General features: G+C 39.8%; 2 protein-coding genes across 2 annotated transcripts; both read right to left on the bottom strand.

The window, feature by feature from the left end:
- Window positions 1-933: 933 nt before the first annotated feature.
- On the bottom strand, window positions 934-1,940 carry LOC129733034 (probable serine/threonine-protein kinase fhkB). The gene is made up of 2 exons (XM_055694579.1): window positions 1,814-1,940; window positions 934-1,760 (listed from the first exon to the last, which is right to left on the bottom strand). The coding sequence occupies exons 1-2, from the start codon at window positions 1,823-1,825 to the stop codon at window positions 1,053-1,055; spliced, it is 720 nt and encodes a 239-aa protein (XP_055550554.1). The 5' UTR covers window positions 1,826-1,940; the 3' UTR covers window positions 934-1,052.
- Window positions 1,941-2,941: 1,001 nt separating this feature from the next.
- LOC129728494 (cuticle protein 8-like) lies at window positions 2,942-3,386 on the bottom strand. The gene is made up of 2 exons (XM_055686941.1): window positions 3,375-3,386; window positions 2,942-3,304 (listed from the first exon to the last, which is right to left on the bottom strand). The coding sequence occupies exons 1-2, from the start codon at window positions 3,384-3,386 to the stop codon at window positions 2,942-2,944; spliced, it is 375 nt and encodes a 124-aa protein (XP_055542916.1).
- Between the last annotated feature and the right edge of the window lie 12,971 nt (window positions 3,387-16,357).

The following is a 16,357-nucleotide window of genomic DNA, read 5'->3' as shown; positions in this document are numbered from 1 at the left end:
ACAGTAAAGACTAGATGCTACATTCTACAGTCGTAACATGACCTTCTGTTTATTAGAAAGAGATTTTGCTGCTGCAAACTTTGCTATTCGAAATTTAGCCTTAGAAAATTATGTGGTTTACATTAGGGACTTCTTACCATAAGTTTTGTTATAAATACTTTTTTTATAAAAATTTAAAACAAACTGCAAAAACAATTCAACTCTTTTTTAATGCAAAATTCCGTGTTTATTTTTTGTAAGGCATCAATCCTAACTTTTTTATACAACATACCCGTTAAGAAACTCATTTTACTAAGCCAAATTCGTGTGGAAAGTTCCATTAAAAAAAGGTGGATTGCGTATTTTTGAATCATTTTGTATGGGTTTTTTCACTGTAGAAAACCTGTCGAAGAAGTAGTTCAATACCCTACTTAAAGCTGGTGTTTCTTCAGAGTTTCAGTTTCAGAACACGATTCACGATGTGATACCTAACGGCCTTGCGACACTATTGTGTTTGTGCAAGGCGAAGAACTTATCCAAATGTAGCTCCAAAATCTTTCGAAAACACTGAAAAGCATGTTAAATTATTCCTAACACTGGCTAAAAATAAAATATGTCCTTCTTACGAGTCAAGACATAAATTTCTTACCATTGCACAGGGTTGTAAAGTAATGCTATAACAGGTATGCGATCGACTGGTAACATGAGTCTAACTTAAATGCATCGTGTGGGTTAATGTCAATATTGAAGAAACGATAAGACTACTCATGCTACCCATTAGTGTTATTACCAGCGCTGCGTTGTGCTGATGGAACATCCAAGGCAAAAGTACCAGTGCGCTTGCATTGCTTTCTAGTAGGTGTGGGGACTTTCATTTTTTGGCTTCGTTTTAGGTCTCATGCATAAGGCTGAAAAAAAATTCGGTTTTCACAATTGCAACTAAAATGAGCAAGGTTTTTGGTTTCGTGTTCAGTGGACTTTTATTTCATTTTGCAAATACATTGACTAAAGTGTTGAACAGAGCAATTGGCTATGAGTTTCCATTCCAAGGGCAGTCTATCTGTTTTTTTTGTTCAGTACGTGTACTGGTAAGTGACGGTTGGATCTTGAAATCTCACTTCTGATTGCGCCCGTCGGCTGTCATGGCTCCGATCGAGCCCATCGAGCCGTTCATCACGTCGATCCGAACGATCGCGTTCATCTCGATTGTCTCGATTATCATGCCCATCATGATCACGTTCCTCCACGCGGTTATCACGGCTATCCTGACTGCGGGTCCGTAAATGATCCGTGCGAGAAGCAGACGTGTAAACGGGTGCTATTACAGTATCTACAGTATATAGAGGTGCTGGAATGACCTTCAGTACTCGGCTCAATTTAGGTCGGGCAGCCGGCTCACGCCGATGTTCCGAGTTGAATCCATTTCGGTCGTCCGCTCGGTATTCCACGATTTGTCTAATCCCATTGGCATCAATCCAGGAGTATTGTCCTCTCACATTTCCATTTCGTCGTGATTCTTCCTGACTTTTGTAATCGCCGGTGATTGGGTCCTGAACGGAGTAGGAGAAATCATAACCAACCAGTTCCTCGTTTCTTTGGTCATCACTATCGGAAGCATATCTCGTTTGCGTTTGTTGCTGTTGCTGCTGTCGGTCGCTCGGTTGTTGCAATTGTGACTGGTCTCGATTTTGTGAGTTTTCCGGTTGACTCTGCTGTTGTGTTTGCTGAGGTAAATCCGAAATGTTGGCGGCGCCAACGGTGACCACTAATAACAACAAAAACTGTCAAAAAACGTTAATTAATTTATGTTCGTGTTTAATGCTGTGATACTCACCTTAATCGCCATAACGCTGTCAACAGTCCTTTTGTTCAAAGTGCAGAACTTTGACTAAGTTAAGACTGTTCCGTAATGATGCTGTAATAGAAAGATCATTCGTCTTTTATAGTAATGTGTTTAAAGAGGTATTTTCCTGTTTGTCGCCTCGACGGAAGAAAGATGACACCGACGATCGTACAGGTCTAGTGTGTATCACCTGAACCATGGAGGACGCAGAGTTGCCATCCGCTCTGTTAGCTGGTGTGCTCTACGGGGAAACATAGCGTATTACATTTGATACAATTGCGGTAGTATCTGACACCTGCTAATTGAAGTTCAATGCTGCTAGAATATTTCTCCTTCCCACGGAGGTATCCTATCGATTACAGTGTGGACATTGACATTTCAACGATCGTAGGCACATTAGAATGTAGCGAACGTAACGGAGAAATTTGAAAGTTAATTGCATTTAGTTTTGGTTTAATACAAAAATGTTATTCTATAATTGGCAAATAGAAATTATTTTCTATAATTGAAAAATTATTAACTTATATTCAATTCATCTGAACCAGCAGAATGCAACAACAAGATGCAAAAACTTAAATCAGGTGTTTTGATACCACCCAATACAATATTCTATTACCGAACTCTAACATTAACTACAAATTGTCAAGTTCTTGAACTGTTGATGCATATATTGCAACGAATTTTTTGTCACAATGAAGTTTAGCTTGGCACTCGTAAATGCATGCAATTTTATTTACATAGTATTATCTGAATTATTTTGTAAAAGAACGTCTATGAAATGCATTTCTATTTTAAATAGCTAGATAAATTTGAGACAATGGTCTAGATAAAATACCAAAACTTGCAGAAATATTTTTCCGAAACTGACGTGAGTCTATGGTAGGTACCAGTGCTGTGGATTGATAATGCCATAATTCAAACATAAAAATATGATCGAAGTCGAGTTTTTCGTGTTAAACCATAGACTTTCGATTGTGATGACCTAGCTTAAGACTCAAAATTTTTTTATACCGAGTAAAAATAAGATTCTTGGCACTTGAATAATTTCATTTAGTTTTATTTAGTATACATTTTTCTATCTAAATTTGGCTAGTCCAATACAGGTACAGAAGGCTGGTATTAATGATGGTAAGCGTGCAATACCGGAACAGCTAACACCTTATGAACTGGTTTCGGGGCTGGCTGGTGTCCCTTGATTGGTTCTCGATGCACCAGAGCGATGAATCCGCTCTTGCCATCAACCTGGTAGGTGACCGTTCGTTTGTAACCATCAGCATCAATCAGGTAGTACTCTCCCTGGGTATGGTCATCCTTACGAGCCTCCTTGCGGCCATGCACATCACCGGTATGGTCATCATGGATATCGTAGTGAAACTCATAGCTTATAGGGGCATGTTTCTCCTCTGCATGTTGATAAGCTAGTGGTTGGTAATAACTTTGAGCAGCTATGGCACTGACAAAAGCCAATAGAAGAATGCAGATCTGGGATGGAAATCCAAATTTAAGAAAGGAATAGCTTTAAAAACTGAACAAGACTTCCAGACACACTTACTTTGGAAAACATTTTGTGCGGCTGTTGTTTGACTGATATCTCTTTCACGAATCTGTGTCGTTTTTATAATGGAACCTTTTTCTGGCCATGTTTTGGTTTGTAGAAGCATTTTCGTTTTTTGCAGTTGTCGAAAGAAATGTATAGTAACACATTGAGTTGATTTCCCTTAGTAAGTAATAGTTAACGAAAAGAAAAGAAACCGGTATTAATTTGCTCTGCAGCGTGTTTTACATGCCAGCAAACTTATATTTGGTGACGATAATATTCATAGCAAAGATAATGCAAAGGAACAACAAAATAGAAAGGCATTGACCGCCAAAAGTTGCTCCAGATTAGTAGTGCAAAATGAACAACTTTGTCATGTACATTTACAGTGATAAACTAGAACGAGGACATAATAGATTTTACGTGTATTAGGAAAATCGCATTGATTTTGAAGGTTTTCTTTACTATGTCATACACATATACTTTTATTCTGGTATGCATTTGAATTATAATCGATTCGTAGTTCAAGCCAAGTCGAATTGAAAATCAACCCCGCCTATTACTATACCATTCTCTCGACAACTACAAAAATCGAAAATTATTCTACCAAGTCAACATGGCCAGTAGAAGGTTTTGTTATATAAACGACACAGATCGTGAAAAAGTTATCAGTCGAACATCAACCATAAGTTCAACCAGAACAGATTCAACAAAATGTATTCCAAAGTAGGTCTAATAATATGTCAGTTCTCAACTCTATCCCTTTTTTAAATTTTGATCTTCATCTCAGATCTGCATTCTACTATTGGCTTTCGTCAGTGCCATAGCAGCTCAAAGTTACTATCAACCACTAGCTTATTAACATGCAGAGGAGAAACATGGTCCTGTGTACTACGAGTTTCATGATGACCATACCGGCGATGTACATGGCCGCAAGGAGGCTCGTAAGGATGACCATACCCAGGGAGAGTACTACCTGATTGATGCTGATGGTTACAAGCGAACGGTCACCTACCAGGTTGATGGCAAGAGCGGATTCATCGCTCAGGTGCATCGAGAACCAATCAAGGGACACCAGCCAGCTCCGAAACCGGTTCATAAGGTGTAAGCTGTACCGGTACTACACGCTTATCACCATTAGTGCTATTCTTCTCCACCTGTACTGGACTAGCCAAATTTAGATAGCAAAATGTATATATAAAGAAAATGAATGAAAATATTTAAATGTAAAAAACTTGTTTATTGCAGGGTATATAAATGTTTCCTTGTTGTATTTGCTGCTCGCTTCAATTGCATTTTGTACTGGGGTGTGACATGTCAGGCGAAATAAGCGAAATTAAACACCAGAGATGTTACGGATGTCCATACTCGCATCGGGAGTATCCGCATAACAATTAACATACGTATTAGAAGTTAATCATACGCATCCGCATCAGCATTTGCAGATGTTCAGTTTCTTTTGAATTAGCTTGCATCGTATCTTCAAAAATAATTAAAGGGGTCTATTCCCGATCAAACTTCACGGTGATAACTGAAGAAATAACAATATATATTAAACATTAGTTACAAGCCATATAGCCTTTAATCCAACCATAATAAAATAACTTTCTGGAAATTAACCTCCTTCGAAAGACGGAAATCAAAACGGCAGAATCGCGAAAGGCTGAATATATCATAAGGCAGAATTATGGAAGGCAAATAGCAGATTCAAGTGAAGGACGAAAAGCAGAAGCACAGGAGGCAGTGTCACGAGAAGCATCGAAGGCGAAGTACAAAGGTCTCTTTCCAATGGTGATTCAAGTTGCGGTGTGGTTGACGATACACAACATCTATGTAGGTACCAGTACATAGCTACGTCTAGAAAAAAATTCTCTACAAATGAGTTAACCTATAGGGGACCTCTTTCCTACACATCTGAAATTTCGGCACAAAATATCCGAAATCTCAGTAGTAATACTTTGTGCCGAAATTTCAGTTAGGTTAAACCGAGATATACGATAAAATGTGACAGCTGTCATTATTTTTTTAACCGAGCACTTAGTGGTGCCGTTCTCGGCAATAAGTTACCGAGACCCGGCAAAAAATTTTAAGTGTGTATAGCGAACCAAATTTATAAATTTATAAATGTTCGGATGCAGATTGGCTGCATAAGATGTTTCCCGATACAAATTTTCTGAAAATCCCTAGAATTTTCTCATAAAACGACTTTTTTGAGTTGCAAATATAACGAAGAAAACCGTCTTAAAACGTTAAAACCTCGTTTGAATATGATAGTGGCCAATCTAGAGACCAAAATTCAATATTTTAAACTTTGAGTATTCACACCAACAATTTTGAGTTTTTTTTAAAACTGACATATGATCACTCGTGGCCTGAAACGGAAAACGTGATTGAAATGAGGTCGATATCTTGTACCGTTTTTGAGTAATGGAGGAAAGCAACCCGCGTAAAAAACCGCTTAAAAAGCGACCTTACTGTAATATGGTTCAATTTACCTTATGTTGAGAGAAATCAAGTTAACCCTCTAGTACCCTAGCCCTCCTTTAGACGGGCTTCAGTAGACTCACTAAAAATCTTTAATAAATATTTAAAATATGTTATAAAGATTTAGGGTAGAACTACTCTGGATGGACCACTTCTTTCGGTGGACCACAATGGCGGAATTTACAAATGTTTCTCGTGATTCGGACGAATGGTCTACAAGCCTGTTGTGTGTTATCTAACATCATTAAAAATTTAATACAAAACTCAAGTTTTGCGTGAATACAACGTGCTAAAATATCATCTATTCATCGACGTTCAATCGGCGTATGACACAATCGATCGATATTAGCTGTGGCAGAATATAGGGAAGCTCCGTAGCCGCAAGGTTACAGAGTCCGCTTTGGTAAGCAGGTGTGAGTCACGTATGAAAGTTCTCTACAGGCAGGGCCGGATTTAGACGCTGTTGGGTCCGGGGCAAATTTGTTTGTGAATTGTGAATTTCATGAGTTTGCCTTCACACGCACTGACGAAACTACCCATGCAACATCAATCATTGTAATTCATGAGTAAGCAGGAAAATTGGCAGCTCTATCAGTCGAACTCTAACCGTGATGACAAAAACTGTGAAGCTGCTCCGTTCAGAAGTGAGCGCGTTCAAAGAACGGTGTCCCGTCCCGTTGGAAACGATCTGCACAACTATGTGGCACATTTTTGGACGCCCGTTCTACAATATCGAGCATCGAAAGAAAGTTCGGTTCCAAACGGCCGATGACCTCGATCGATAATCAATGCGTTGCCTGAAATCGTTGAAAAACGCTGCACTGAGAAGATTTTCAGCAAGTGGCACGCTTTGTTACGCGATCACCATCGTCAAGTTAACTATGAGTACAAAAGACTATGACGACGTTGCTACTCTAATTATATACGGCTCATGGAAAAAAAAATTAAAGACAGACCCCGAGAAGTTTTGGAATTTCGTCAATATGCAGCGGAAGCAAGCTGGCCTGCCATCTACTATGGAGCTTGCTGGTGAGAGAGCAGATTGCTCCAGCGCAATGTGCAAACTTTTTGCCAAGAAATTTTCGAGCGTATTCAGTAATGAAGTTCTCACTGAAGATCAAGTTTTTGAAGCTGCCAATAATGTTCCCGTTACTGGACGTTCCATCGCTTCCATCAACATTGAGACAGTATGATTATTGCTGCCGCTACTAAACTTAAACACTCTTTCTCTCCTGGTCCAGATGGTATTCCTGCCACGTTGCTAAAAAAGTGTATCTCCGGTTTAGTTATTCCGTTGAGTTTTTTGTTCCGCTTGTCGCTTTCCACAGGAAGATTTCCTACAGCTTGGAAACATGCTTTTTTGTTCCCGGTCTATAAGAAGGGTGATCGTACGCAAATCGACAACTACCGTGGAATATCAGCTCTTTGTGCTATATCTAAACTGCTCGAGTTAATCGTGCTGCAACCTATTACCTCGCATTGCCAGAATAGCATAGCTGCCGAACAGCACGGATTTCTACCGAAACGTTCCTGTACGACGAACCTAATGTGCCTAACAAGTTTTGTTGTCGACAGCTTCATCGAAAGATCACAAACGGACACGATCTACACGGACCTCTCAGCCGCATTTGATAAATTAAACCATCGCGTTGCTGTCGCTAAACTCGACCGTTACGGTTTCAGCGGCCACCTCCTGAGAATCCTATCTAGTGGGACGTACACTGAGTGTTAAAATCGACGACGAAATCTCCCAATCGTTTTCGTTACCTCTGGGATCGCCCAAGGCAGTCATCTTGGCCCACTAGTGTTCCTGCTTTATTTCAACGACGTTCACTACTCCGTAAAATGCCCTCGTCTAGCATTCGCCGATGATTTGAAACTTTTTAACAAAATAAAACATACCACCGACGCCACTTTCCTTCAGCAACAACTTAACATATTCGCCAACTGGTGCGAGTTGAATCGAATGACACTTAACCCATCTAAATGCTCCGTGATCACGTTCACTAGAAAACTCCGGCTACTACATGTTGATTACACCCTTAACGGTTCCCCAATACAACGAGTCGAATTCATCAAGGACCTCGGAGTGCCTCTGGATGAAAAACTCACTTTTAAACAACATGTATCTTTCATCGTAGCGAAAGCTTCCAGACAACTGGGACATATTTTCCGAATGACGCGTGATTTTAGAAATATCCACTGTTTAGTCACGCTCTACTGTTCGCTGGTTCGGTCTTCACTGGAGTACTGTTCAACGGTCTGGATCTCTCACTATAACAATGCTATCCATCGAATCGAAAAGATCCAGCGGCGGTTTGTACGTTATGCCCTTCGAACGCTCCCTTGGCGGCAACCTATGCGTAATACTAGGTACGAGTATCGCTGTCAGCTTCTTCAGATCGACACTCTCCAACAACGCCGAGAAACAGCGCGTGCTATGCTAGTATCAGATATCCTGACATCACGAGTTTACTGCCCTGCCATTCTTCGCCAAATCAACCTGAATGCCCCCATTAGAACTCTGCGAAGGATGCCAGCATTGCAATTGCCCTTTCGTTGAACCAACTACAGCCCTAATAGTGTCATCACCGGTATACAACGCGCTTTCAACAAAGTATCACAAGCCTTTGATTATCATTTATTGTTTAGTGTTATACGCTCGAAATTTTTGTTACTGTTCCGACGACTTCTATATAAGTAGCCATTAGGACATGTTATTTTATGTCTGTTGGCAGTAGTAGTAAATAAATAAAAAAATAAATAAATGACAATCAGCGAGAAGAGAATGTTAAAGCCATTCTTCTTTCGCTTTGGACTGGCCGGGAACAGGGAAATTTTTAGTACGAAGTGCCTGCCGGAAGTTGCGTCGTTCATCAAGAAATACCATAAGGGCAAAGACGCGGTTTTCTGGCCGAATCTGTCCGATCGTTGGATCGGCTGAATATCGATGTGGTACCCAAGTCGATGAACCCGCCCAACGTCTCCCAGCTGCGTCCTTTTCTATGCTGAATGAAATTCGCCGCCGCACGCAGTTGACCATATACAAAACACTGATCAAACCGGTAGTCCTCTAAGGCTACCAAACTTAGGCTATGCTCGTAGAGAAATAACGCGCTCTTGGGGACTTCGAACGGAAGATGCTACGTGCCATCTACGGTGGAGTGCACATAGAAGATGAATCGTGGCGATGGTATAGCTACTGGTATAACCACTCATCGTCCAAACGGTGAAAATCGGGAGGCTACGGTGAGCTGGGTATCTCGTAAGGATGTCGGACGGCAGCCCGGTGAAAATAATTCTTAATAGACCTAACTGGAACGAGGCGACAAGGCGCAGTGGGCATTGTGGCTCGATGAAGTGGTAGACGACCCGCTGGACCGCAAGACGACATGGCTGGCGAGTTACAGCCACGGACCGAATTGAATGGACACACAAAGAAAATATTACCAAGCGAACACGTAAAAACAACGTAAATTTACGTAAACCTGAATGTTTTCACTGGTTTAGGTAAATAATACGCATAAAAACTTGTGAAAATAACGCAACAGGTTAATAAAATGCGAATATTTAGTTTTGGGTAAAAATTTGTATGGAGTTTTGGATATTGATTCACTGCCGGTAACCGCAAGTCAGTCCCAACTGTTATTTTGTTAATTTGGAGTTAGTATAGCTTTGAGTATATTTTCAGATGTACCGATGAAAAATAGTGGTTTGTTCAACAAAAGTGGAAATCAATACCAAGTCGAATTGTCCCATTATGCAAAGTAACCGCAAGTCAGTTCCAGAAGAAAAACAACCGAAAGTTAGTCCCGATTTACAAAAAAAAAAACATGCATAATGCAACAGTAAAATGGATGGAGAGTGAAGGAGAGAGGTTCGATATGACCGTTTAGATGAAAATAAGTTATCTAGTAACAATTATCAATTATTGGGATTATTTTTTAGTTTGAATTGGTGATGAATTTATGTGGAGCCATTTTCTGCTAAAACGAATTCAAATCCATTTTTTTTCTCGGTTCGCTTATTCGTGCATCTATCTGGAAAATCTTGAGTATCGAGAAAACTTCCATCAGAATCCAGGGAATCGTTCCAAGAAATCTCCAAAGGTGGTGCTCGAACCTCAAGCGGATTTGGATCATCTTGACATTTATTGTCGGATGAACCAACTGCAGTCCCGGCTTCAGTTTCTTCATCCGAGTCCTCACCGGATAAGCTTTCATTGGTTCCGTACATCATGAGATTTTCCAACGTCGACATTTTCGAAACGGTTCTCATGGACATACACTTCCTAACAGCGACGAATTGACAGCTTTCCACGGCAACGAATAACAACACGTCAACATGCACTATAGTTTCAACATGGCAATGTGACTGACTTGCGGTTACTTTTCTCTTCGGTGTAGAATGTAACGGTAAGTCAGTCACACTCAAGGTTTTTATCATAAAATCAATGATTTCAGTGGTTTTTACAACGTAATTAGTGCAGGCTAGTATGCAACTATATTTTAGCATGAATACTGTCAAAAGAATTAATCTTAAATAAGTGATAACTGAGCGTGAATAAAATATCTTTCGAAGCTGTTTTCTCGATTTAATATTTTTACAGATGGAACTGTCTTGCGGTTAACGACAGTTCAAAGTATCCAATTTTACCTAAATGATGACTTTCGTTCAGGTACTCAAAAGTAGATAAATCACTAATGTCTAAAAGTACCTTCTCGTACAAAAGGGCTGATTCACTTCAAAAATATGCATATTTGGGTATTTTTTTCTGTGAAATCAACTTCTTCGAATAGCAAAGTTGGCGGAGATGTTACCAACTACGATAGGTCCCTCGCTATAATTCATACACGTTATACACCTTGTGTATTACTAAAATATTGAAAAATTCAAGTATTTCATAAATAAGAAAAATGAGTATACTATTTGAATTGCGCAGGAGGGAGCCACAAAAAAAAAAACAAACGACCAACACTTCTCGTGCGGTGCAGTTTTAGAAAGCTTTGAGAGGAAATATTCTCTGTACAACAAATTTTTGAGAGGCGTGGCATTTAAGATGGTATTGAGCTGTATCACAGTGCGTCTTGAACTGCCCTACAGATCAGACGTATTTTCGGTTGCTTGTGGACTGGTCTTTGACTGCCTATAGCTTCAAAGTTTGTGTTTTGTCAGTGTGTCCTTTAAAGACTACCTGAAAATTATTTCCCATCAGTCTTTCTCAAGACTACCTACTTTTGAATTTAACTTTTTTTCGTATCACCTGAAATGGCTGGACGAAAAAAGAAACCACGCATCGCTGCGGGGAGGAAAAGAGAGGCATCTCTTTCTGACACTTCGAGTGTCTGTAGTGACAATCCTTTCAATATTTTGCCTGAGCAAGAAGCTGGTGAAATGGAAGTTATTAATAATGAAACTATACAAAATGTAAAATCTTTAAAAAAGGAAAAAGTTCCACCTATTGTATTTAATATATTCAAAAAGGAACTTTCAACGTTTGTTTCTGACGTTAAAGTTACCTATCAAATTGGCCGTAGAGGTGAATGCCGCTTATTAGCCGACTCAATAAAGGGTCGTGATCGTCTTGTTCAGTATTTCACTGACAAGATGTACATTTTTTTTTACATATGACACCAAGAACGCCAAGCCGTTCAAGGTTGTCTTGAAAGGTCTCACCAATGATCAAACCGTTGATGAAATCAAACTTACTTTAACAGAATTACTTGGCATAGCCCCTACCCAAGTATTTCTAATGAAACAAAAATCACGAGGCGAAAACAGTCAGCGAACTGGAACTATTTAATTCATTTTAACCGCAGTGAGGTTAATAACTTAAAATTTTTTGAAAAAGCACATGCTTTATATAACGTGCGTGTAAAATGGGAAGCTTATAGGGAGTTTGACGGAGGTGCAAAGCATATCACCCAATGCCGTGTTTGCCGACGTTATGGCCATGGTTCAAAGTTCTGTAACATGGACCAAAAATGCCTGATTTGTGGAGACTCTTCTCACAAAAAGGACACATGTCCTGTGAAAGAGAGTAAAAATTTTCGCTGTGCGAATTGTAATGGCAACCGTATGTCAAATTTTTATCAATGCCTAGTCCGTTTAGCAATTGTTAAGGCAAGGCAAGGTAAACAAAATTCAATTTCCCAATTAAAACAAGCTCCAAAACAAAATTCTCCAAGCGTACCAGTGACGCATAGTTTACCTACTCATTTGCATACCCGTTTAACATATGCACAGGTTACAGGTAGTTCGAACATTCTATCGCCTAATGTTGGTAGTTCGAAAATGACCGTTAATATGGGTAAGCAAAACACGCTAGAAAATAATTGTACACCTATTACCACAGCTAATATTACTACCGAAAATATTTTGAAGTAGAATACTTCTCTCAGGAAGTTCGGCTACATAGGGATGTGAAATGAAAATCTAAAACCGAAAAAAGAGAAAAATATGTCCAATTTCAAATGCTAATAAATCGGTTAGTATTCGATGGATTTCCTTCGTTCTTGCAACAATAGATTGGAAAATCTTCTAAGATTCTTCCCAAAATATGATAATTGTAATTTTATTATTCACACTATTGTACAGTTGAAAATAGTCAAGCCTTGTCAAAACGAAAAATTCGACCTCTGATTGGTCGTTATATGCTTGCTTCCCAAGCACGGTCGACAGAATCATATACCTTGCAACTGAAAACATGCTATTTGGCCTACATAAGAGCCTGCTTCAGCCGGAGCCGCTCATAATAGTTCTAGACAGCGACAACAGCAGTTGTCCTTCCTTAGCAGCAGCACTAGCCCTGTGGTTGGTCACTACGTCTCAGGAGCAGCGCGGTTTTTCTCAGCGTGTGTCGCCAGACAGCCACTATTCCCCCCGTGTTGGGGCAGCATGATGATTGCCATCAGGAAATCGAATTTCGGAAATCAAAATGCCTTTTTTAAGGCAAATAAACAAGTCATTGAAAGTTAATAATTTTTGCCAACGCAAGCAAGCATTCTGTGTTGCATCCTAGCAATTCAAATTTGTCGCACCCGTCTAATTTACTAAATGTGAAAAAGTTTCCACAGTGCATGTTGTCCGTGTATCTTAATTCCCCCAATGTTAGGGCAGCTCAAAGGTTGTAATTAGCAACCGATTTTGAACCGCAACATGCTTTTTTCAAGGCAAATAAAAAAATAATTGAAGGTTAATAATTTTCTGGCATCTACACAAGCAGACATTCTGTGCGGGATGCAATCAAATTCTGTTGTAGTTGTCTAATTTTCACTTTATTTAGTAAACCCCCCACTGTAGGGGCAGCGCAAAGGCTGCGATCAGCATAACCGACATTGAATAATTAACTGCCCTGTACGCATTCACAAAAGCAGTTAGTTCGACTATGCAGAGCTAATATGTAGTCGATTCAATCAATCAGCATAAACAGAATTTCGTCGTCTCCCAGCTGCCAAGTTGCAACATGATGCAACACGCACCAGCGAGCTAACGAAATCGCTTGATGTTACAAACCGCAATAAGATGCGGGTTAAAACCGTCGCGTGTGTGAGAGCACCATCGATGTTTATTCGCTGGATACACTATCTACTGTCTACTGAACGCAATAATCTGCTTACATGCGACACGGGGACGGGAACATTTTCCTTAACCAAGCTGCACAACACGACACAAAACATGTTATTTTGTTGCTTCAATGAGAGTGCTATCGGTCCGGCTCGACAAGAAATCATTTTTGTGCATCCGTGCTACGAAACTGAGGAAAAACTTTAGAAACTGAAAAAAGAGGTGGAGCTTATCAAATGATCGCTCTGAGCCGGAATGAAGTCACACATATTTTTCAAGTTATACCATTCCACCACGTACGTAAAATAATTCATTCCTATTTTCATCCCTATATAAGAGCCTGTTTTAGTCGAAGCCGCTCATAATAGTTCTGAACAACGACGACAGCAGTCCTCCCTTAGCAGCAGCGGGAGCGAGCGGTGGGTACCATCGATAGCGAATAGCGGCCACAACTGTGGCATGGCTGCGGATAGCGTTGCAGTTGCTCAGCAGTTGGGCCAGCGTATAGCGGCCACAACTGTGGCATGGCTATGCAAAGCGTAGCTGTTGCAGCGGGTATATCAGCATCGATAGTAGCAGGGTCAGCTGATGCAACGACACTCCCTTCACTAAAATGCTGTTTCAGCGTGGTAGCGGGAAGCATCAGCAGCAGGCTTGCATGAAGTGAATACATCAGCCAGCAACTTTCTCTAAGGCCTCTGCCATAGTAGACGCGGAAAGCGGCGCGAACCGATACGCTCGGCCGTAGGTTAATGTACAGCTCTACTGATGGCTGAACATTAACCTACAGCCGAGCGAATCGGTTCGCGTCGCTTTTCGCGTCTATTATGGCAGAGGCCTAATGGGAAAGTTGTACCATTTTGTTCAGGAGAATATTATTGTCGGTAATATTACAGAGATGCGATTGCGTAAATCCGATTTTGAATTGAACAATTGTTCTTTTGAGAACAAATAAAACACTTATTTGAAGAGATAATAGCTTTTGGTACCAATAGCAGTATAGTGACAGCCTCAGCGGTAGATGCAGATGCAGCCGGTACTTCCCTGAGGCCGATGTAAAGGTAAATGGGAGCAGCACGGCGAAACAGTTCGGGTTATGCTTAGACGCGCGTCATTTTTCGTTGTTGATATTCCCCACATGAAACGACGCGCTTTCGTATGATAGCGGTGGTATTAGCGGTAGATGCATTTGCCAACAAGCCGTGTCTAGTTTTCAATGTGAAAACACCTTTCTCACTGTGATGTAAGATAAACACTACATCCTATGATAAATTGAACAATTGTCCTTATAAGGACAACAAATGAATTAATGAAGATTTAATTTTGAATTAGAATACTTCTCTCAGGAAGTTCGGCTACATAGGGATATGAAATGAAAATCTAAAACTGAAAAAAGTGAGAAAAATTTCAAATGCTAATAAATCGGTTAGTTTTCGATGGATTTCCTTCGTTTTTGCAGCAATCGATTAGAAAATCTTCTAAGATTTCTACCAAATGCATGAAATTGCAATTTTATCATTCGAACTATTGTACTATTGAAAACTCTTAAGCCTTGTCAAAACACAAAATTCGACCTCTGATTGGTCGTTATACCGCGCTTTCCCTAGCACGGTCGGCAGAGTAATGGATCTAGTAAATTGGGAATGCATCATTTGGCCTATATAAGAGCTTCATCAGATAATAAACAACTGAAATTTGAAGAACACAAATGATTATTTGAAGAGTTAATATTTTCTCGTTTTGCGCTATAATCCAAAGTTAATTATCTTCATCTACATGCATACTCTGAATATTATTACGCGTTTGCGTCGCTAAGTGTTTGGCTACGGTCATGCAGAACGCAAATAACGGCGCAATGCGATTCGGCAAGACGAAATCTGTTGAAATGTATAGCTCTACTTCGCCTTAAAAAGAGCTGTACATTTCACCACGGTAAGGCGAATCGCATCTCGCCGGCATTCGCGTTCTGCATAACCGTAGCCTTTGTTCCGTTCCCGTTTAATGATGTCGTATTAAATGTGCATATTACAATTCGGCAGCACTTCAACGTCTCATTTGCACAAAATTTAAAAATATTCAATGAACTTCATTCAAAATATCAGACAAAAAGAAAATACAATACTGCCAACTGACACGCAAGCAGCCGGGTTATCTTTCTTGTAAAAGTATTCTACTTCAACCTTGCGGTCGTGGCTTTGCATACAACCTTCTTGTGATTTTTTTCTAATGTCAACTGCCCGGGGCCTATTACGGCAGGTAAACTTTCTTTTCAGCATCAGGCAATGTTCGATCTTATGAACGCCATGTTGCAGGCAAAATCAATGTTTGAAGCCATTCAAATAGGTACAAATTTTACAATTAAAATTGTTTCTAATTTAAAGTTCAGCAATGATTTTAAATAAACCGATCAAAATTTTAAATTGGAATGCTCGCTCATTGAAGGCCAATGAGAATTAGCTTTTTAATTTTTTAACAGTAAATAATGTGCATATTGCAATTATTACTGAAACGTTTTTGAAACCTAACATCAAATTAAAATATGATCCCAATTACGTGGTTCATAGATATGATAGGATTCAGGGTTCCGGCGGTGGAGTTGCAATTGTTATTCATCGCCGAATCAAACATCGTGCTCTTCCCCATCTTGAGACGAAAGTTATTGAAACTTTGGGAATTGAAGTTCAAACTGAACTTGGGATTTCATTTATTGCCGCAGCATATTTACCATTTGCACACGCGAGCACAAAAATTATTTTAAAGGTGATTTACAAAAACTCACCAGAAATCGTTCGAAATTTTTTATAATCGGCGATTTTAACGCTAAACATTCGTCATGGAATAATTCTCAAAGTAATTCCAATGGCAAAATTTTATTCAATGATTGTTCTTCAGGATACTATTCTATTTTGTCTCCGAATAGTCCTACATGCTTTTCTTCTATAAGAAAC

This window comes from Wyeomyia smithii, chromosome 3, assembly GCF_029784165.1.
Source record: "Wyeomyia smithii strain HCP4-BCI-WySm-NY-G18 chromosome 3, ASM2978416v1, whole genome shotgun sequence".
Lineage (NCBI taxonomy): Eukaryota > Metazoa > Arthropoda > Insecta > Diptera > Culicidae > Wyeomyia > Wyeomyia smithii.
The sequence above is the reverse complement of the archived record's forward strand: the minus strand, read 5'-3'. Positions and strand labels throughout refer to the sequence as shown.